This window comes from Phacochoerus africanus, chromosome 5 (assembly GCF_016906955.1).
Source record: "Phacochoerus africanus isolate WHEZ1 chromosome 5, ROS_Pafr_v1, whole genome shotgun sequence".
Lineage (NCBI taxonomy): Eukaryota > Metazoa > Chordata > Mammalia > Artiodactyla > Suidae > Phacochoerus > Phacochoerus africanus.
Window position 1 is genome coordinate 48,277,853 of NC_062548.1, and position 23,682 is coordinate 48,301,534.

Consider the following 23,682-nt stretch of genomic DNA (forward strand, 5'->3'; position numbering starts at 1 on the left):
GTTGCTGCAAGCTTCGACTTAGGTTGCATATGAGGCTTGGATCTGGTGTTGCTGTGATTATGGTGTAGGCCAGGGGCTACACCTCCGATTCGACCCCTAGCCTGGGAACTTCCGTATGCCACAGGTGCAGTCATAAAAACAAAAAGATAAAAAAGAAAAAAGAATGGAGCTGTTTCATAACTCCCTAAAGTCTAAAAAGAAGATGGCCTTGTAAAATGCCAGGCCTTATGGATTTGCAAGGTTTGCACACATGCAGACTTACAAATGGGCATGCCAAACTCTGGAGTGTTATACACAGACCAATGAATGCAGGCTTTAAAATAAACTGCCCTGTGGCACACAGACACCCCATGGCCTCTGCACTCACCTTGAACTTCGACGTAGATGGGGTCAGACACGATTTCTTCATTGTTGATTTTCATCTTACAGATATATGACCCATTGTCTGAACGCTGCACACTGGTTATGCTGCAGAGAAAAACATGAAGATATTTACAGTGACAACCTTTTAAGTTGCCACACTAGGAATAGAGCTTTCTTCAACCTCTGTCCTTCTCTGTGATGATTAACTTTGTGTATCAAGATGGTGAGGTCATGGTGCCCCAATAATTTGGTCAAACGTTACCTAGACATAAAGATTTTAATGTGGTTAACACTGAACTCAGCAGACTCCAAGTAAAGCAGATTACCTGCCATCACAGGGTGGGCCTCATTTAGTCAGTTAAATATCTTTTTTCTTTTTTTGCTTTTAAGGGCCGCATCTGCAGCCTGTGGAGGTTCCCAGGCTAGGGGTCTAATCGGAGCTGTAGCTGCCGGCCTACACAACAGTCACAGCAGGATCCAAGCTGCGTCTGCGACCTACACCACAGCTCACGGCAAGGCCGGATCCTTAACCCACTGAGTGAGGCCAGGGATCGAACACACAACCTCATGGTTCCTAGTGAGATTCATTTCCACTGCACCATGACGGGAACTCCCAGTTAAATGTCTTATAAGCATAGATTAAGGTCCTCTGAGCAAGAGGGAATTCTGCCTCCAGACTGCCCTTGGGATTTAAGGCTGCAATGTCAGCCCTTCCCTGGGTCTCCACCTGATACTCCACAGATTTTAGATGTGGCAACACCTGCAGTTACATTAGTCAATCCTTAAAATAAATTTCTGTGTGTGCGTGAGTATCCTACTGGCTCTGTTTCTCTGAAGAACTCTGACTAATGTATATGTTGTTACTTGCCTGGATTTCCATGGAGGGCTCTACACCAGGGCTCTATCAGAGCACAGCCCCTCAAGGCATTTTGCAAAAGCGTGGGAGTGGTTTTAGATAATCCCAATAACTAGGGGGCCACATGGTTTTTAGGGTCCAGGACAACTTTTCCAGATCCAAATGACCTTCTGAGACCAAAAGCTAATCCCACTGTACATACACACAAAGTATATTTTGTCTTTTTAGGACCGCATCCACGGCATATGGAAGTTCCCAGGCTATGGGTCAAATAGGAGCTGCAGCTGCCAGCCTGCACCACAACCATAGCAATGCCAGATCCGTGCTGCATCTACGACCTACACCACAGCTCACAGCAATGCGAGATCCTTAACCCACTGAGCGAGGCCAGGGATCAAACACGCAACCTCATAGTTTCTAGTTGGATTCATTTCCACTGCACCACGATGGGAACTCCCACACAAAGTATTTTGCCTGGTGTTACTATTCACCTGACTCCCCAGGACCATGAAAATGGACGGACAACCACCCCTTGTCCTGTCTGAAACTTTGCTGGGACTCAGTCATCATCTAGGAAATGGATCACTGACAGCATGGCTCCATCTGCAGCTGCTGTGTGCATGCATGCAAGTCTCTGTGGATTTTACTATGTCTCTTGGTGTGGTCATGTCCAGCATGTACATGTCTATTTCCCCCCATTTATTTATTTATTTATTTACAGCTGTGGCACACGGAAGTTCCCAGGCTAGGGGTCAAATGGAGCTGCAGCTGCCGGCCTACACCACAGCCACAGCAACACTGGATCTGAGCCACACCTGTGACCTACACCACAGCTGGTAGCAACATCAGATCCTTCACCCACTAAGCAAGGCCAGGGATCAAACTCACATCCTCATGGACACTGTGTCAGGTTCTTCACCCACTGAGCCACAATGGGAACGCCTCCCTCATTTTTTAAAGTTTTACTGAAGCGTAGTTGATTTACAAGATTGTGATCATTTCTGCTGTACCACAAAGTAATTCAGTTATCCATGTACACACATCCATTTTCCCTCATAGGTGATCAAAGAATAGTAGGTAGAGTTCCCTGTGCTATACGGCAAGTTCATACTATTCAATTATAAACCACCCTCCTTTTTGTTTTCCTCATATTACAGTATGAACACGATATGCTATAAAATATCTGATTTAAAAGGTGGCCTTGGCTCTAGGAGGTTCAGAGTCCTGCTTTCCGACGTCTCAACGTGTTTACAAACAGGGAGTCACACCACCTACATGAAACTCGCTCTGAGATGGAGTGGGATGGGGTGAGAGAATGAGGAACACTTTGAAATGCTCTCAGATGCTCCCAGAGAGAGGACGCCTTTATAAGCCCCGAAGCCCTGATTTCTCCTCCAGGCATCTGACACAGCAAGAGACCACAACTAAAGGAAAAAGGGAAAAGAAGAAAAACCTGCCTTGCCAGCAGCTTGCTGCCCAATGTAACTTACTCACCCCAAAGCAAAATAAAACTTGCACGCATGTCAAAGGCTAAAGCTTAAGACTTAAAAGAGATCTGGGAGTTCCTGTCATGGCGCAGTGGTTAATGAATCCGACTAGGAACCATGAGGTTTCAGGTTCGATCCCCGGCCTTGCTCAGTAGGTTAAGGATCCCTCGTTCCATGAGCTGTGGTATAGGTCTCAGACACGGCGGCTACAGCTTCGATTAGACCCCTAGCCTGGGAACCTCCATATGCCACCTAGAAAAGACAAAAAGACAAAAAAAAAAAGACTTAAAAGAGATCAGGAAGCTGGCAAGGTCAGAGGGGGCCCATCCTGATCTAGGGCAGCTGCCATGGTTATTAACACAGCACAGTCAGCATTAGGAGCTGACATGTGGCAGTGTCAGCTCCTAATGCTGACTGTGCTGTGTCCCCTTGGGTGTAAAGCACGGTTTTCAGAACAAACATACAACACTGTAAATACAGCTTCTCCCCAAGAACGCCCTCCTGCAGGTCCTTATTAGCCTCTAAGGAGAGTAACTAAATGTACGTCAAAGACGGCATCGGTCAGAACTAGGGGGACCAGAATCACCTTAGTGGTCCCAGGACCCATTGATGTGACTGTCCCCTGCATTTCCCAATGCACCAGTCTGAGTGGTGTCCCATGGACTGGGACTACTCTGTCTTTCCCTCTCTCCTGATTCCTGTGTAGAAGCCATGTAATTCTGGAGGGCACCTGATGAATGAAAGCTGGACTTGGGGAAAAGGACATAGGGCTCAAGGAAAGGTCAGGTCTCTCCATGCTTTAGGGCAGGAGCTGAATGTTGCAATGCCTGGAGGTCACGGAAAGAAGAAAGAGACCTCATGGGACACATATCTTCAAATAAGGGGCCAGGTGACCCTCCTTTGAGAATCTGCCAGGATGTCATGGTGACAGGGAGGGGCCGAAGAAAGAGGGAGAGAAGCAGGTGCCTCAAATGGTGTGCTGCCCATCGCCCCCGGCTTTCAGTAGCTCCTGCAGTTTCAGCACAGCTGACCAGGCTAGTCTTCTTTGCAGTTCCAAGGGCAACCAAGGTCATGGCTACTGAAGAGAGGGTCCTTTCCATGTATTTCACGAATTTACTTTACAAGAGGCGACATTTTCTTGAGGCAAAACCCAGGGAGGGGCTGGACAGAGTAGACAGTGAGACCTGACCGGCCAGAGACACCTGCGCCCTCCGATTGTCGGGCTCTGGCTCAGGGTTCTGGACCCTGGTGTTATAGCCAGCTCGTCGCACGACTGAGGGAGCCAGGGACCAGAGAGGGAGGCAGGGCACAGCCTGGGGATGCATGGCACCCCAGGAACCCAGAAACCTGCAGGCACAAATTACAGTTGAGCAGCAAGTCTTGGGTGGCAGAAATCAGACTGCATGGAAGTCCAGGAGTACCTTCAACCAAGTGGCCAGGAAAATCCAGGCTGGGGGAGAACAGGAGAATGCAAAGGGACCGGGATTGAAACAAGGTCTTTACTCATTCATGTCAGGCAGGGTTTAGCTTCAGCCAGTGAGAAGGTTGATGTGTCCTCATTTAATTAGCAAATCCAGGTCCATCTCATCTATAGCACAGGAAAGGTTTTTCACAAATAATCCTACTGTGGCTCTCGAGACATCCACGGAAAGGCTTCCATGCTGAAGGCAAGGTGTGGGGTGGGACTGGAGATAGGAAAGTGGTCCCCCATCCCCCTCAATACACACAGAAAGTGCAGGAAGGGCTCCAAGCTCAGAATAGCTATCAAGGCATTCCAAAGACTGAGTAAGGAGTTCCAGAAAGAATGGAGAAAGGAAAGGAGGGGGCCTCATTCAAGAAGATGCCCCAAGGAGTTCCCTCCATGGCTCAGCGGTAACAAACCTGACTAGTATCCGTGAGGATTTGGATTTGATCCCTGGCCTCAATCAGTGGGTTAAGGATCCCGCACTGCAGTGGGCTGTGGTGTGGATCATAGACCCAGCTCGGAACTGACAGAGTTGTGGCTGTGGTGTAGGCTGCAGCTCTGATCCAACTGCAGCCTGAGCACTTCCACATGCCGTGGGTGCAGCCCTAAAAAGCAAAAAAAAAAAAAAAGAAAGAAAGAAAAAGAAAAAAGAAAATGCCCCAAACTGGATATAGGGTCTGTCCTAACCCAGCCCCTTGGTGGGCAGCACAACTAGAGAGGAAAGACCCACCAAGGGGCTTCACCGGGCAATGTCACACCCCTATGAGAAAGTGGAGCCCCCAAAAGCTTTCAGAAAAAGGAAAAGCGGGTCATTTGCCAGTGAATCAGAACAGCATCACACTTCTCAAAAACAACTCTGGAGCAAAAAGGAAATAGATCGATGACTTCAAGATGAGAACAGGAAATTATTTTCCTTTTAAATTCTGCATCTGGCCCAAACTACCTCAAGGTGGGGTAGGAAAAACAGGGCCATTTTCAGACATGCAAAGGGCCCAGGAAGCTAGCAGAGGGTGGGATCCAGGCTAATGCCAAGGACAAAAGCCAGGAAGGGGGAGGGGAGGCTGAGCTCCAGGAAACAGAAGCTCGAAAAGCAGGAGGCAAGAGGGTTGCCCAAATGTAAGCAAAGACGACTCAGCTAAGCCCCAGACCTGTAGGGCCACCTGCATGGGCTGGAGCTGAAGCGACAGCTCCAGGAAGGGCACCTCCAAGGACAAACACCAGTCCGGAGAACTTTGTCCTTCTGGGAAGAGGTGTGTGTTTTTCTGTAGAGCTTAGTGTAGAGTGAGGGACTGAAACTTAGACAATGAAGCCAGTAAACTTACAGGCAAGGAAACTATTAAATTCAGCACAATCAGGGAGTTCCTGTCATGGCTCAGTGGCTAGCGAACCCAACTAGCATCTGTGAGGACATGGGTTCGATCCCTGGCCTTGCTCAGGGGGTTAAAATCCGGCATGGTCGTGAGCTGTGATGTAGGTTGCAGATGCGGCTCGGATCTGGCATTGCTGTGGCTGTGGTGTAGGCCGTGGTGGCTTCAGCTCTAAATTAGACCCTAGCCTGGGATCCTCTATATGCTGCGGGCGCGGCCTTAAAAAGACAAGAGACAAAAAAAAAAAAAGATAAATAAATTCAGCACAATCAAAAAGCTCTATACGAACACAGTGAATAATTACAGTTGACAATGATGTGATTCAGCTGAAAATAGCATGTTCATGGCCACCAAAATTGTGACCTCTAGGTACTGATTTAACCAGAGCTGTGAGTAATATTCCACTCGCATAGAATTAGATTAACATACCCTACTGGGGCCTGGCAGGGGCATGCAGGCAAGCACACATGCGAACACACACACACACACACACACACACACACACACGACTCATGGATTCAATATCTCTGGAAAGCTAACCAATAGATGTGTAACCTCAGCTCCCCATTGGGAAAGAGCTGGGAGCTAGAGCAGGATAACTTTGGAGGCAGACTACTTTACCATGTGTAGGCACTGCTTAAAAAAAAAAAAAAGGTATAAAAATTCCATCAGATTTTGGTCAAGTATCTGAATGGAAGACAACCAAAGAAACCATAGACTCAGCCACGGCGTCTAGACAGGAACCACCTGGATAGAGCCACAGGGCCAGCAGCTGCAAAAGCCGGTCACACCAGGGCCCCACAGCTGGGTTATAGCCCCAGGACTGCCTGCAAGGAGACACAGCGACTCCTGTCCGTCAGACCTACGACAGCCAGGCTGGCCTGCTCAGAAGTGGCTTGCAAGGGGAAACTGAACTCTCGAGTCTTCTTAAAAGAAATACAAAAAAGGACCGGTCTTGGACGATTCCAGTTGAACACCTAGTGTTGTCACATTCATAGAGAAAGAATGTGGACCAGAGGTTCCCACGGGATGGAGGGGAAGGGAGGCAGGGCGTGAGTGTTTTCTGGGTGTGGAGTTGCAGTTGGACATGAAGAAAAGCCTGGAGATGGATGGGGGTGACAGTGGCATAACAATGCGAATGGACTCAAGGCCATTCTTGTATATCCCCAGAGGGTTAAAGTATCAAGGTTTATGTTATGGATATGTTATTACAATAAAAAAATTAAAAATGGAAAAAAATCTTTCTTCCCTTTTTTACAGTTAATTTACAATGTTGCATTAGTTTCAAGTGTACCGCAAATGATTCAGGTATACATATATAAAAATATATTCTTTTCCAGATTATTTTCCATTACAGGTTAGTCCAAGATATTGAGTAGAGTTCCCTGTGCTGTACAGTAGGTCCTTGTTATTTACCTATTTTTTTTTTGTCTTTTGTCTTTTGTTGTTGTTGTTGTTGCTATTTCTTGGGCCGCTCCCGCGGCATATGGAGATTCCCAGGCTAGGGGTCGAATCGGAGCTGTAGCCACCGGCCTACGCCAGAGCCACAGCAACTCGGGATCCGAGCCACGTCTGCAACCTACACCACAGCTCACGGCAACGCCGGATCGTCAACCCACTGAGCAAGGGCAGGGACCGAACCCGCAGCCTCATGGTTCCTAGTCGGATTCGTTAACCACTGCACCACGACGGGAACTCCTATTTACCTATTTTATAAAGAGTAGTGTGTACCTGTGAAGCCCAAATTTCTAATTTATCTCCTCTCCTCCCCTTGGATAACTGTAAGTTTGTTTTCTATGTCTCTGGGTCTGTTTCTGTTTTGTAAGTAAGTTCCTTTGTATCATTTTTTTAGAGTCCACATTTAAATGATATCATATTGGTCTTTGTCAGACTGACTTAGTATAATCACCTCTAGATCATCCATGTTGCTGCAAATGGTAACATTTCATTTTTTTATGGCTAATATTCCTCTGTATGTAGTACGTGTGTGTTTGTGTGTGTGTGCGTGTGTGTGTGTGTGTGTGTGTGCATCTATACCACATCTTCCTTTATCCATTTACCTGGTGACAGACACGTTAGGTAGCTTCCATATCTTGGCTGTTGCCAAGAGTGCTGCTATGAACATCAGGTCTCTTTTTGAAATAAAGTTTTCTCCAGATATATGCCCAGGAGGGAGATTGAGGGATCATATGCTAATTCTATTTTTAGTTTTCTAAGGAACCTCCATACTGTTTTCCACAGAAGCTGCACCAATTTACAGCTGCACCTCCAACAGTGTAGGAGGGTTCCTTTTTCTCTACATCTCTCCAGCATTTATCATTTGTAGACTTTTTAATGATGGCCATTCTGACCTAATGTGAGGTGATATCTCATTGCAGGATTTATTATTTTTTTTTCCTTTTATGGCCACACCTGAGGCATAGGGAAGTTCCCAGGCTAGGGGTCAAACCGGAGCTGTAGCTGCCGGCCCAGCCCACAGCCACAGCCAGGCCGGATCTGAGCCACATCTGCAACCTATGCCACAGCTTAAGGCAACACCAGACCCTTAACACACATCCTCATAGACATTATGTCAGGTTCTTAATCTGCTGAGCCGCAATGGGAGCTACTCATTATAGTTTCTATTCATTTAAAAAAAGAAAAAGAAAAAAAAAAAGGAGTTTCTATCATGGTGCAACGGAACCGAATCCGACTAGGAACCATGACGTTGTGGGTTCAATCCCTGGCCTCGCTCAGTGGGTTAAGGATCTGGCATTGCCCTGAGCTGTGGTGTAGGTCACAGATGTGGCTTGGATCCTGTGTTGCTGTGGCTGTGGTGTAGGTCAGCAGTTGTAGCTCCAATTTGACCCCTAGCCTGGGAACCTCCAGATGCCACAGGTGCGGCCCTAAAAAGCGGAAAAAAAAGAAGAAGAAGAAGAAAGAAAGAAACTTTCAAAAGATTTACAAAGATCCGCTGATAAGCATCCTCTTTTAACCTGCCATAGCTCCAACAGTACTGACAGGATAATACAGATCCCTTAAGTTCTAGGATCTTGCACAAAATCTGAGCCAAAAGGAAGTCTGAATATAAAGCAAGTCAAAAACGCAAAGGGACCTATGGCTAAAAATAATTTTTCCAGCTGACAGTTTGGCTCAAGAAATTATGTTCTTACTTTCTAGATGTTTTGCTGACTTCTCATGTGCGATTCCATTTTTGGGTCACCAAAAGCAGCAGGCAGCACCACAAAGAACATCAGGCAGACCCCCACCCCTTCCCCTGGGGCAGGCTGTGGTGAGGGGCTCAGCACACAAAGCCTGCAGGGGGTCCCACCAACAGCAGCATCTCAGGCGCCAGGAGCCCAGAGGGACTCAAACTACCCACTTAACATCTTTATAAAGGAAACGTACTAAGCAAGTAAAATCCTTTCAGCTTGAGTTACTGGGAAGGATGCCAGTTGAAAGAGCACTGGGATTCCCTAGACTATGAAGAAAACAAACATCAATACTTTCCCTTCACCATAAATCACCCACTATCTAAATCTGCAGGGCCTGTCAGTTTTCTGGAGCAGAGGCTTTTGGTTTTGCTTAAGGATGGGTCTCCCCAAGACTTCTGATCTGAAGGCTGGTGCCTTCCTGGAAAGCTTTCCCACCTAAGCTGTAGAGCTTTTTACAACCTATAGCAGACTTTGGAGCTAACTCTGTCCCACGAACGACACCCTCCCTTAGAGACTCCAGGGGAAGGGTGTGGCTAAGCAATGTTCCAGGCTGGATGGATGGACGTGCTGTGGTCTAACCCCATATCAGGTCCAGGTGGGGCTGGATGCTGGTTGGAGCACCAAGGGGGACTCAGCCTGGTGACAAGTCCCACTGTGGAGGCCAAGCAACTGCTTCTGACTGCACCATCCAGGACTAGGTAAGGGGTGGGGGGCGCAGGGCAGGGGGTAAGTAGGATGGCGGTGCAGATTTTCAACATTAATCACCGAGCCATCTTATGAATTAGGAGTACTCCCACCTGCTAACAGATGCTGAGTGCTCCCTACGCCCACTGATGGAAGATGACTCTTGAATCTACCAATAACAATAGAGCTCTAAGTGAAATAGGGGAAAAAATGTGACCTATTAGCATAGAAAGGACCCAGCTCAAGAGGGCATCTGGATGGGGAGGTCTCCTATCGGTCATTTTATTTTATTTTTTGTCTTTCTAGGACCACCCCCACAGCATATGGAGATTCCCAGGCTAGAGGTCCAATCGGAGCTGTAGCCGCTGGCCTACGCCATAGCCACAGCAACGCGAGATCCGAGCTGCATCTGCAACCTACACCACAGCTCACGACAACACGGGATCCTTAACCCACTGAGCAAGGCCAGGAATCGAACCGGCAACCTCATAGTTCCTAGTCAGATTCGTTTCTGCTGCACCACAACAGGAACTCCTCATATCAGTTATTTCTTCTCTTGTATATACCACCTCGCTTGGCATTTGGAAAATAATTGTTAACGTTTATAAAGGGAACATTTAACTTTATAAAGGGAAAACTTTATAATGCCATTTGCACTCCTGTATAATTGAATCCGTTTTACCATAGCAAGTTACAAGGACACATTCTAGTCATAAAAATATTTCAAAGGCTTTTAGTAACATAGGGAAATGTTCATAATACAATGATAAGTGCATGAAACAAGAATTGTCTATGTCCTAAAATACTAATTTGATGTCAAGAATCTTAGATTTACACATGCTTGGAAAAGTTTTCTTAGGATCGTGGGACATAATTTCCTTTTCTGTATTTGTTTGGTATTTTCCAAGTATTTAATGAAATATATACACTACCATTAAAACAACTTAAAAATGCATACACACAGGAGCTAAGAGCAAGCAGAGTCAAAAATCTTTTGGGAGAGTTCCCATCTTAGCTCAGTGGGTTAAGAACCTGACTAGTATCAATGAGGATGCAGGTTCAATCCCTGGCCTCGCTCAGTGGGTCAGAGGATCTGGTGCTGCCATGAGCTGTGGTGTAGGTAGCAAACGAGGCTTGGATCTAGCGTTGCTGTGGCTGTGGTGTGGGCTCACAGCTGCAGCTCTGATTTGACCCCTAGCCTGGGAACTTCCACATCCTGCTGCCACCAGTACAGTCCTAAAAATAAAGAAAAAAAAATCTTTTGGGGACACTATCATGGATGATGCCAAAACAAATCTCCTTTAGCCTTTCCAGAGTACATGGGATTTGAATTGAACTGCCTGTGAGTTTACTGAAACTGTCCCACTTGCCCACAACCAGTTTCAATAAACTGAGGTTTGACTATAAGACATGGTTGTCCCAGAGCAGCAGAAGTGTCCTTGCCTTAGTTCTAGTGCTAGGTCCTCCTCGCCTAAAGGCAATGTTACCTAAACTCATCAACACCACCCAGCACTTCTGCACTTGATGTTTGAGTCTCCCCTCCCCTGCATTCTGTTCACAAGTGCAAGGAGGAGGACAGGGCTGGTTTTTTAATTGTATTTTTTGCCCCATTTTCCCTGAGAGTTCCTTTTTTAAAAAAAATTTTTTAAGTATAAAAAGTGTACAATGTTGTGTCCATTTCTGCTGAAGAGTCATACATACATACATTCTTTTTTTATGATATTCTCTTCCATCATTCTGGATGTTTTTTAACTAGCAGACAGTTGCCTGTGTTGTGATTCAGAAAAAAATCTCTACTCCTTGGGTCTAAAATGTCACCAGTGAATGTAAAAGGCTTCCTCACGTGTAAATTACTCATCCTATTCTTTTCTTTGGAAAAGAGAGTAATATGACAGCCACTCTGGGAAAGAGGAAGGCGTCACAGAGATGAAAGTTCCAGTGCATCACATCTGCACACCGAAACCATACCTTCAACTAGGACAGGTCATGTTTTAAGATCAAAGGCCAGGGAGTTCCCATCTTGGTGCAGTGGAAACAAATCCGACTAGGAACCATGAGGTTGCGAGTTCAATCCCTGGCCTCACTCAGTGGGTTAAGGATCCAGCGTTGCCATGAGCAGTGGTGTAGGTCGCAGACGTGGCTCAGATCTGGCATTGCTATGGCTGTGGCATAGGCCGGCAGCTGTAGTTCCGATTTGACCCCCTAGCCTGGGAACCTCCATATGCTGCAGGTGCAGCCCTAAAAGGACAAAAGACAAAAGACAAAAAAAAAAAAAAATCAAAGGCCAGATGCTTGACCAACCCCAGTTTTTAAAATGAGGAGTTTGGGAGTTTAAGTGTAGGGTGGACAGGAGGCACGGGTCCGTATGATGTGAAAAAGAAAACATGAACCAGCATGAGGCTAAGAGAGCTAAATATGGCTTCCACAATCCTATCAGGCTCCAGCAACTCACGACTGCTTTGTATTTAAAGCATGAGTGCAGGTATAGACTGCGGGCTTTGCAATACAGAGACCTCGTCATTTCAAAGCTCATGTCCATTCTTCCCAACCCCCTTCTGTTCTGGCTGAGCTTGTAGCCTGTGGAAGTTCCCTGAGCAGGGACTGAACCTGCACCACAGCAGTGACCACCCTCTGAGCCACCCAAGGACTCCCTGCCCTTTCTTATTGTAACGACACCTTGTAGAAAATTGGTTCCATGATCTAACTTAAAATACTTTCTGTTTCTCTTCTTCTGACCCTTCTGATGTTCTTCTGACATCTACATTTTGCACATTCCCTTAAATAAACATGGTCCATACAGATACTGTTAGGGGCAACTCCAAAAAAAACCTGCAGGCTAATGAATTCCTGATAAAACCATCCATTGAAAGCCTAGAACTAGTTTTTAACTCTTCACTGTTTCTGGGAACCACAAGGGATTAGGGTCCATGATATGTGAGAAGACTTACTGGACGGGTGCAACTCAGGCTCCCTGTTTAAGGATGACCAGTTGACTATCTAGTGACCCTGGCCACGCCACCCTACTCAGAGGGACCTCAGGGTCCTCATCTAAAAGACACCAAATTTAGGCTCTCCAACATCCTTCTCTCTTACAAAGATCATACAAATATTGATCACCTTGATCAAGTCACTATAATTCACTGAATCACTCCTCAGCTACTGTGCCAGCTGAACATTACTTTAATAAGGCTGAAGAGTATTATAAATGCGGACTTAGCGTTGTTCCAAACATCACTCAGCACAGCTGAGAGTTCATCCTGCAAGAATTCTGATCACTAAATTTGCTTAGTTTGGAGGTCAAATATTTTCCCCTTCAGAATGAGTTTATGAGAGTTAAGCTGAATATATGCAAAAGTATACATTTTTCTCTAGAAATATCACCCAGCCATCTTTTGAAATCTAAAGACAGAAGTTTAAAATAAGACACTGCTTTCTCTAAGTTTGAAAACTCTCCAAGTCCTTCCTTCCTTCCTTCCCTCCCTTCTTTCCTTTTCCCTTCCCTTCCTTCCTTCCTTTTTTCTTTTTATAGCTGCACCTGCAGCATATGGAAGTTCCCAGGCTAGGAGTTGAATCAGAGCTGCAGCTGCTGGTCTGCATCACAGCAGCCACAGCAATGCAGGATCTGAGCTGCATACGTGACTTATGCCATCACTTGTGGCAACACCGCATCTTTAATTCACTGAGGCCAGGGATTGTACCTGCAACCTCATGGAGCAGGTCCTTAACCCGTTGAGCCACAGTGGGAACTCCAAAATACTCCAAATCTTTTGAATGTCTCATGGCCCCTTAGCGCACACCTGGAGCTGCCAAGCAAGTGGTCCAAACCTATCTCCCTGGCAAGAAGACCAGGGAAGATGCGGCAGCCCACCCATGGTCTCACAGGGGCCAGTGGTGGGACCCCCCATATCCCAGCCCAGATATGCTTTCCCCCTAAATGACATCGGATGAGACCCATGTGCCAGCTTTTTGTTTCTATAAGCCTCTAAATCTTAGACATTATGAAATGGTGATTTTACTTCGCCCATCAGAAGCTGTGTCTACGTAATGGAAAAACAACCACGTTTTGCAGTTGATGGAGAAAAAAGTATAGTCAAGTCTCCCGACTGGTCTCAGCCACTAGCTGAGAATGGCAGCCTGAGAGATTCAGCAGGGTTTAAGTGGACCAAAGGAAAATGCTTGTTGTGTCTTTGCCCTGATGATGACCAAACTGATAACTTGGAAAAAAATGCCAAAAAAAAAAGAGGGGGTATCTTATGGACATGGTGACACATCACTCTAACTGGAGTTGTCAGGTCTGTGGTAACTCTGGGGTGGCTGTCTGAAAAGGAAACATGAAATGATTCACCAAGAGTGAATCAGTTTGGAACTGGCCCAAGCATCAGGTTGGAAAAAGTGAAAACATGACAGATCAAAGAGGGCTCCCCTCTGGGTGGAACCCCAGAGAGAAGCCTCTTGCATCAACTCTGCCTGGTTCTGACCTCATTCTGAGCTTCTTAATGACCACAGGTCCACCTAAGTCTAAAACTGTACAGGCAAGGAGGATCTGTTATAAAAACAAACAAACAAACGAAACCCCTCCCGGCTAAGAGGAAAGAAGAGAGAATGAAAAAGGATGATGAGAAGAGAAGCAGCTGTCTCCCTGTCTCCAGCATCTGCGGTATAAGGTCTCAATTCTTGGGACCCTGGGTTATTCCAGATTCATGTCCTGGCCTGGCTTATCCTTGTCACTCCCTCATCTCATGCAGCCTGCCCCTGTCAACACGAAGCAGAATGCTGAGATGGTGAGCCAAGTGGCTGAAGGTCTATCTCAATTCCCCAGGCTGCAGACTTTCCACCTTCTCCCTACTTCAACATGCATGAGGGCAACATTCGTACCATGATCTGTAGCAGCAGCAGGAGTTGGGAAAGGGGAAGGGGGGAGGGAGGGAAGGGAGAGGAGGAGGGCAAATGAAAGGGTAAAGGGTTGCATTGCTTTACAAGCTCCACGCCTACCAGGTGATTTAGAAGTGTCCTCATGCCCAGTAGGAACTCTGTTCTCACTGTGGGAACTCTTGAGTCAAGCAGGACTTAACAGGACTTGCAGGTCAGTGGGGAAGAGCATCTGATCAAATGTTCCAGTGGGGTCAACATCCATTTAAAAGAGATTGGCAGAGTTCCCGTCGTGGCTCAGTGGTTAATGGCTCCGACTAGGAACCATGAGGTCGTGGGTTCGATCCTTGGCCTTGCTCAGTGGGTTAAGGATCCGGTGTTGCCATAAGCTGTGGTGTAGGTCGCAGACTCAGCTCAGATCCTGCGTTGCTATGGCTATGGTGTAGGCTGGCAGCTGTAGCTCCAATTAGACCCCTAGCCTGGGAACCTCCATATGCCGTGGGAGCGGCCCAAAGAAATAGCAAAAAGACAAAAAATAAAATAAAATAAAATAAAATAAAAAGAGATCGGCAATACAATCGGCTGTTGACCTACACTCTAAAAGGACCAGTGGGGTCACTACCACAGAAAACAAAAGTCTGGTTTTTATTTGTAAGGCTTTGGCTTTTGGATCAGCAAAAACAGAACAACATTTTAAAAGGAAGAAAACGCTTACCTGAATGAAGCGATTACTGCTGTAACTTCATCATCTGGATAAAACTGAGTAATTGCATGATGGGCCCCCAGCAATTCCTTCCCATCTTTCCACCAAGAAATAGCCGCGCTGTCCTGGTAGATATTAGGAATGTTGATTGAGCAATTGAACTTCACATCTTTGTGTTCAGAAAGTATTATGTGGCCAACTGTGTGGTTAAATGCAAGACGCGGCAGGAACTTGGACCTGGAGGTCACCCTGGGAAGGGCTGTGTTTCTGGTGTGCGGTCTTCCAGGCTGGGTGGGTGGCAACATCGAGGTGGCCTGGTGCCCGCGGGTGTGTGGAAAGGAAAATGGCATGTGGTCAGCCTGCGGGCTTCCTGGGAGAGGTCCTGGGAACGGCAGTGTGTGCTTGGTGTCTTCCCTCGCTTCAGCAATAGCTGCAAAACAGACGTTGGATTTTTAGTCTTTTAAACAACACGGTTTTCTAAGTACCTCTCCAGCTTACCAGGCCATGATCAGAGAGCCACGCGCATGAGCAAGGTCCTCAGAAAATATGAGGGGGTTTGTTTAACAGGCAAAAATAATGTGAGGATTCTCATTTACAAGTTCATTCATTTGCTCACTTCTTTCCTTCTAAAGAATGCTTAATCTTCAGAAAACTAAATATAGAACTACCATATGATCCATCAATCTCACTCCTGGGCATACATCCAGACAAAACTATATAATTCAAAAAGATCCATGCAGAAGTTCCTGTTGTGGTACAGTGGAAATGAATCCGACTAGTATCCATGAGGATGCAGGTTCGATCCCTGGCCTCTCTCAGTGGATTAAGGATCTGGTGTTGCTGTGAGCTGTGGTGTAGGCCACAGAAAAGGCTCAGATCCTGTGTTGCTGTGGCTGTGGCGTAGGCCAGCAGCTGTAGCTCCAACTTGACCCCTAGCATGGGAACCTCCATATGCCCTAAAAAGCAAAAAAAAAAAAGATACATGCACCCCAATGTTCACTGCAGCACTATTCACAATAGCCAAGACATGGAAACAACCTAAATGTCCATTGACAGATGAATTGTTTAAGAAGATGTGGTACATACACAATGGAATATTACTCAGCCATTAAAAAGAACGAAATACCAGCATTTTTTGCAACATGGATGGACCTAGAAACTATCATGCTAAGTGAAGTCAGCCGTACAATGAGACACCAACATCCAATGCTTTCACTGACATGTAGAATCTAAAAAAAGGACAGACTGAACTTCTTTGCAGAACAGACTGACTCACAGACATTGAAAAACTTATGGTCTCCGGAGGAGACAGTTTGGGGGGTGGGGGGATGTGCCTGGGCTGTGGGATGGAAATCCTGTGAAATCAGATTGTTATGACCATTATACAACTACAGATGTGATAAATTCATTTGAGTAATAAAAAAAAGAAAGAAAAAAAATAATAAAAATAAAAATTTCACTGTACTGCACCTCACACAGTGACTTAAACTTACTAAATGCTCAATAAATATTTCCTAAATAAAAAAAAAAGAAGATGTGGTACATATATACATAATGGAATACTACTCAGCCATAAAAAAGAACAAAACAATGTCATTTGCAGCAACATGGCTGCAACTAGAGACTCTTACACTAAGTGATGGCAGACAGAGAAAGACAAATACCATATGATATCACCTATATGTGGAATCTCAAATATGCACAAATGAACCAATCTATAAAACAGAAACAGACTCACAGACAGAGAACAGGCTTGTGGTTGCCAAGGGGTCAGGAGGAAGAAGTGGGATAGATGGGGAGTTCGGGGTTAGTAGATGCAAACTCTTCCATTTAGAATGGATCAGTAATGAGGTCCTACTGTACAGCACAGGGAACTATATCAATGATATACTCTTTAACAACTTTCAAACATACAATACTGTATTACTAACTACAGTCAACATGCTATACATTATATCCCAGGACTCACTTATTATAACTGGACATTTGTATCTTTTGCACACATTCACCCATTTTTTAAATTTGCAATGACTCATTCCAAATCCCTCACACCCAACTCAACAGCACAGCAGGAATTCCTGTTGTGGCTCAGGAGTGATGAACCCTGACTAGTATCCATGAGAATATGGGTTCGTTCCCTGACCCCACTGACTGGGTAAAGAATCCAGAGTTGCTACAAGCTGCAGCATAGGTTGCTGATGCAGCTCAGATCCAGAATTGCTGTGGCAGCTACAGCTCGGATTAGACCCCTGGCCTAGGAACTTTTATATGCCGAAGGTGCGGCCCTAAAAAGCAAAACAAAACAAACAAACAAAAAACCCAGCACAGCAGGCAGGTGATGGGACCTGAGATCACCTTTCCACTGCCCTGCTCAGGTACAATATGATGCTGCAAAGTTGGCCAACAGTCTTGCAAAGGCTGCTACTGTCACAGAGGGACGAGTTTATCATTCTGGTGCAGGACTCATCCCTCAGGGTGGGGGGAAAAAATCAAATGTGCTTTTGTCACCAGTTATAGAAGGACTTGGAATTGCCAACAAAACGTTTGCTACTGGAATGAATCTGGAAATATTTTTATTTCTTCCGACCCACAAGTATTTCTAAAAATACAGGCTCACAACAGTTATACTTTTAGTATTAATGGCATTTTTGGAGCGTACCCTCTATACTGGTTGTTATTTATTCAAACACTCTGACCATGAGGGGTGAGTCAAGCAGGGAGGAGAGACGCAGGCCAGCACATTGTGGGGGAGTGCCTTGGGGTACACAGAAGCACCCCATTCCTGTTCAAGGGCTGTGCTGCCTGCCACACTCAGGATGTCACATCTTCCTGGGTTGCTAAGTGTGTCTGCAGGGAGTGGGGTAGTTTCTGCTCAAGGTTATACCAGATTTAGTGACTAAGAACACGGGACACCCAGTTAAACTAGAATTTCAGATAAACAGCAAGTAATTTTTAGTGTATTCAGGTAAGTACTTATTTGGTGAGCGGAGAAGGAGCAATCTGAGAATTTATTCCTCTGGCTTCCTCTCTGCGGGTGACTCTGGACCACCTTATCTGGGTAGGGGCTGAAGCTCCTGACAGGAGGCCCTCTCCATACAGCGCTCTCTCCCATGCCAGCTCGGCTCTTGCAGTCGCTGCTTCTGGGAACTGCCTGTGGGGGGAATGCCAGGTTGGAGGACAAGCAATTTCACTGTAAGAAATGAGGGAGAGCTCATCGCTTGTCCTTGAGGCTGAGGGCTCGGTGGCTATGGGAGTGTGCTGGGTGGGGTAGGGGGGCTCTGTGGGTGGTGGGGAGGGCTACGTGGGTCAGTTGTGGGATGGCCTTGAGCCCAGTCACCCAGACAGATGAGCGATGGGAGTGGTCATTTATTCCAAGGAGTAAAGGTCAGGGTGACTCTGCAGAGAGGGGCCCCTGCCTCTCCCATTGTCCCCACACCAGGTAAACCTTACATACAGGTGTGATAGGAGGAGGCCCATCTTCTCTGATTTGGGGACACCTTCTGCAGCAATGGATGCCCTGGCTATTTCTCTTATGCTTGTAGCCCCTCAAGAACACTCTTTTTCTACAGACTTCAAAGCACTTACAATTTGCCTGTGTCTCTTAGAAATTCCCAGGCCAGGGATAGAACCCGTGCCACAACAGTGATAATGCTGGATCCTTATCCCACTAAGCCACCATAGAACTCCCTAGTTGTTTCCTATTTGTTGAGCTAGAGAGTCAGGGGTTTTGCCCAAGTCATTTTTGTTTGTTAAATATAAGGCAAAAAAGTGGACTGGCAAAGCCAATAACACTTCCTTTGATTGATTTAATTTACTTAAAAACATTTGACATTTCTAACTACAAAGGTTAACACAAGTCTGTGGTGAAAAATTCAAATATTTATAGGAGCACAGAAAGTATAAAATGGAAATCCGTTTTGTAATCCCAACCATGCAAGAGAATCTCTGATTTATTTGGGGGTATAACCTTCAGTTTTCCATGAACTGAGCTGCTAACTCAACAAACTAATGGCAAAGCCACCCCATCAGATGTCATCTGGGAGCAGCCAAATCCTATCTTCATTAGGGATGCTTTAAAAGATAACTTATCTCCACAATTTGATTTGCCAGAACCTGGTAGTATGATTTAATTGCTAACAAATATTTATCCAGCACCTCCTGGTCTAAGATCTGCTGTGACTGTCGAATGGAATACAGGAAGGCACCTAACCCAGGAGAGGGGTAGCAGAAGGTTCCAGGAGTTAAAGGGGGGCAGAAAGCAGCTAAGTGTGTATGTGTGGGGTGCAGGGGGGTGGGGGGGCTTCCCTGATCTCCCCCTCCCCCAACTTTGCCTAGTTAAACCTCCCAGGTTAGGTGCTGGCATCCTCTGATTTTGTCATCACTCATTCAATTCTTTCTCCCCTGATGACTGACTCAAAACCACACAGTATAATCAGTTCCTAAGAGATGCTCAAAATAGGTTTGTTGAATGAGTAAGTAAAGGAATGAATTAGAGGACAAGTAGGGGAGGATGGATAGAGTTTCAAGAAGCAGAGGTGGTGGAAAACTGGAGTGAAAGGTAGAGGCCCGAACAGTTTGGGAACACCGATTTAGCTCCAGGGTGGTGCTTCTGTGCTAGGACAAAAATGTGAGATAAAGTGGAATTAGGCGGGACGTGGAAAGCCCCGCTGAGATAGAGGGCTTTCTGGAAGATTTCTGAGCAGGGAGGGAGAAGATGAGAGCAGTGCTTGACCAGGGCACCAACATCTGCCTGGCGGGGAGGAAGACAAGCAGGAAAGGGGCAGCCAGGAAGTGGGAAACCTGCCAGGAAGATATCAGAGACCTAACTATGGGAGTGGCCAGGAAGCAGGAGGAAGGATGCACAAGACAGAAAAGGGGCTGATCACAACAGCGTTCTCAGTATTGCCATCATTCCAAAAAGAAAGCTCAGTGTGACACCAAATATTTTGGAACGATGTAATCTCAGGACACAGGAGTGGCCAGTTGGTAGCTTTATCCTGGTCATAGCTTGGAGAGTACGGCCCCAAGGGAAAATGGGGTGGTAATAATAGTGCTTTGCAGAGTTGCCATTACGAATAAAGGAACTGGAGTTCTCATTGTGGCTCAGCAGATAATGAACCCAACTAGCATCCATGAGGATGCAGGTTCAATCCCTGGCCCCGCTCAGTGGGTTAAGGATCCAGAGTTGCCCTGAGCTGCAGTGTAGGTCACAGACATGGCTCGAATCCCACATTGCTGTGGCTCTGGTGTAGGCCAGTGGCTACAGTTCCCAATTGGACCCCTAGCCTGGGAACCTCCATATGCCTCAGGTATGGCCCTAAAAAGACAAAAAAAAAAAAAAAAAGAATAAAGGAGTCAGTACTATGTCCGGCTTGTAGTAAACACTCAATAAAGGTTAACTATTATTACTTCTATTATTTTTTCTTTTTACGGTGTAAAACCTGTCATGGCCTGACACATGAGAAATGCTGATGTACAGGGTGCTGACAGTGAGAGCTGAACAACCATGCATGCTTGGTGAGGTTCTCACTGCACAGCTCTGGCAAGAGATGGGGCTGGTGTGGGGTGTTGCCGTTCACATAGTCTACTGCATAAACCGTGCTTTACAGTATGTGCTATGCAGCGCATAATCTCACCAGCCTTATGTGGGGACCTCGAATGCATGGATAATATGGAGAAAAGACAAAATGAAAACCATTTCCAGGTTTGGACCCCAGGGTCAGGGCAATGACCAAGTGAAAATTACATTTTAAGCTGCTATTTTGTCAGTATTCTGCCCACTTCAATTGGAGAACACCCCTCCTCCTGCTTTTCCTCCAAAAAGTGGAATGCTTTAACATTATTGAGGGGGGAGTGATAGTAGGAAGATGAGATCAGACCAAAAATATAAAAGCTTTTAATTTTTAACATGTTCTTGATAATTCATCTTCAAGGTAACCAAAGACAATACGGTGGACCTGTCTGATGATTCCCTGCAGAGACATTGGTTTTAGCCAGCATCCAAGATGTGTTAAAAAGCCACAGCCTTGGAGTTCCTGTTGTGGCTCAGCAGTAGTGAACCCGACTAGTAACCATGAGTATGCGGGTTCGAGCCCTGGCCTTGCTCAGTGGGTTAAGGATCCAGCATTGCTGTGAGCTTGGTGTTAAGTCACAGACGTGGTTCAGATGCTGCGTTGCTATGGCTGTGGTTTAGGTTGGCAGCTGTAGCTGCAATTCGACCCCTAGCCCTGGACCTTCCGTGTGTCGCAGGTGTGGCAAACACCCCCTCAAAAAAAAGCAAAAAGAAAACAAATAAACCAAAAAACCCACAGCCAGAGAATTAATGTGAATTTGGTCCTTTCTCCACGGCACATGTGGAAAAGCCGGCTGCCTCTGGAACTCATAAGAAATCTTCCCCTTGCCCCCACCTTTAAAAAAAATTGTTGTTAGATGGCCAGAAAACACATGAAAAAATGCTCAACATCGCTGATTAAAAGAGAAATGCAAATCAAAACTACCATGAGATACCACCTCACACCAGTCAGAATGGCCATCATTAATAAATCCACAAATAACAAGTGCTGGAGGGGGTGTGGAGAAAAGGGAACCCTACTGCACTGTTGGTGGGAATGTAAACTGGTACAGCCACTATGGAGAACAGTTTGGAGATACCTTAGAAATCTATACATAGAACTTCCATATGACCCTGCAATCCCATTCTTGGGCATATATCCGGACAAAACTCTACTTAAAAGAGACACATGCACCCGCATGTTCATTGCAGAACTATTCACAATAGCCAGGATGTGGACACAACCCAAATGTCCATCGACAGATGATTGGATTCGGAAGAGGTGGTATATATACACAATGGAATACTACTCAGCCATAAAATAGAATGACATAATGCCATTTGCAGCAACATGGATGGAACTAGAGAATCTCATACTGAGTGAAATGAGCCAGAAAGACAGAGACAAATACCATATGATATCACATAACTGGAATCTAATATCCAGCACAAATGAACATCTCCTCAGAAAAGAAAATCATAGACTTGGAGAAGAGACTTGTGGCTGCCTGATGGGAGGGGGAGGGAGTGGGAGGGATGGGGAGCTTGGGCTTATCAGACACAACTTAGAATAGATTTACAAGGAGATCCTGCTGAATAGCATTGAGAACTTTGTCTAGATACTCATGTTGCAACAGAAGAAAGGGTGGGGAAAAAATGTAATTGTAATGTATACATGTAAGGATAACCTGACCCCCTTGCTGTACAGTGGGGAAAAATAAAATTGTTGTTAAAGTTTAGTTGGGGAGTTCCCGTCTTGGCACAGTGGAGACGAATCTGACAAGGAACCATGAGGTTTCGGGTTCGATCCCAGGCCTTGCTCAGTGGGTTAAGGATCCAGCGTTGCCATGGGCTGTGGTGTAGGTCAAAGACACGGCCTGGATCTGGCGTTGCTGTGGCTGTGGTGTAGGCTGGCAGCAACAGCTCCGATTAGGCCCCTAGTCTGGGAATCTCCATATGCAGTGGATTCGGCCCTAAAAAGACAAAGAAAAAAAAAAAGTTTAGTTGATTTACAATGTTGTGCCTCCCTCCAACCTTTTATTTTTTCTTCCTTTTTGGCTGCCCCATGGCATATGGAGTTCCTGGGCCAGGCGGGGATTGAACCTGCGTCCCAGCACTCCCATGATCCTGCCGATCCCATTGCGCCACAGCGGGAGCTCCCCTCCCATCTTTTTACTTCCTTGTGTTTACCTAAAGTGGGAAGTTAAGCAGCATAAGCGAATGCTGCTGAGCAGGCAGCTTGGATAAGAAGCCTCCCACTCAGGGGTCCAAGTGTAGCTGTCCAGGTGTTCCATTGGCTCATCTGCCACCCCCAGGGACTGGAGCTGGTCAGGGAGTACCCCCGCTATGCCCTGTGTTTCCAGTCACCAACTAGCTCTTGACCTGAGTCCAACACAAGGATTATGTCTCATCATCTCCCTCTAGCTGGGGATAGGCCCATGAGAGAGGATTAGCAAACAGTTCTTCAACCAATGAATAAAGTGATTAGCTCTACTGTCCACTGTTTGGGGTTTGCCTTGCTATTCTGAACAAATTTGCCTGTAGTTTCCTTGAGGGCTGGAGGTGGCCTCGTCTGAACCCAGCCTGATGCCTGGCATGGAGTCGACACGTGGTGAACATCTACGGAATGTATGGGTGTGATGGGGCAAGGGGGAGATTCTGAAGGGTGAACAGGGAAGAGAGGTGGTCTAGGCAGGGACACTGCTGTGGCTGGGGGTGGGACTGTGGTGGGACTTTTGCCAGGCCTCTGCAGCAGCATCTTTTCCACCAACCTCACACAGCTGTGGTGGGGCAGAAATTGAGGGACCTTAGTCTCTTAGATTCAAAACTAGTTGGAGAGGGAGATGCTAATGAAAAAGCTATTATCTGTGCGATCAACTAGCGCATCTCACCCCTAAATCTATGCATAGTTGCTGAGTGTTTGTTGTGCATGTGTGATGGCAGGCAAGTTGGGGGACTGTGCGGCTCAGCGCTTAGCCACCAAAGCCCACCTAGTGCCTGGATCCCTGAGGATGGGACTTCAGGAAAGCTCTGTAGCTCTCTGACCCCCCGAAGGACAGGAATACCAGGGTGGGTGGCAGAAGAGGATCAGATGTAGGTCCATGAGTACAGGCCACTGAAACCCACCAGCTGCTCTTGTGATT

At 46.3% G+C, this 23,682-nt stretch overlaps 1 protein-coding gene across 1 annotated transcript in view; it reads right to left on the reverse strand.

The window, feature by feature from the left end:
• MERTK (MER proto-oncogene, tyrosine kinase) overlaps positions 1-23,682 on the reverse strand; it is a 138,255-nt gene that overhangs the window by 93,719 nt on the left and 20,854 nt on the right. The window contains exons 2-3 of the mRNA XM_047781191.1: positions 15,001-15,418; positions 368-468 (exon numbers count right to left, since the gene is read on the reverse strand). Coding sequence (XP_047637147.1) covers positions 368-468; positions 15,001-15,418 — 519 coding nt within the window. The remainder of the gene's footprint in view (positions 1-367; positions 469-15,000; positions 15,419-23,682) is intronic.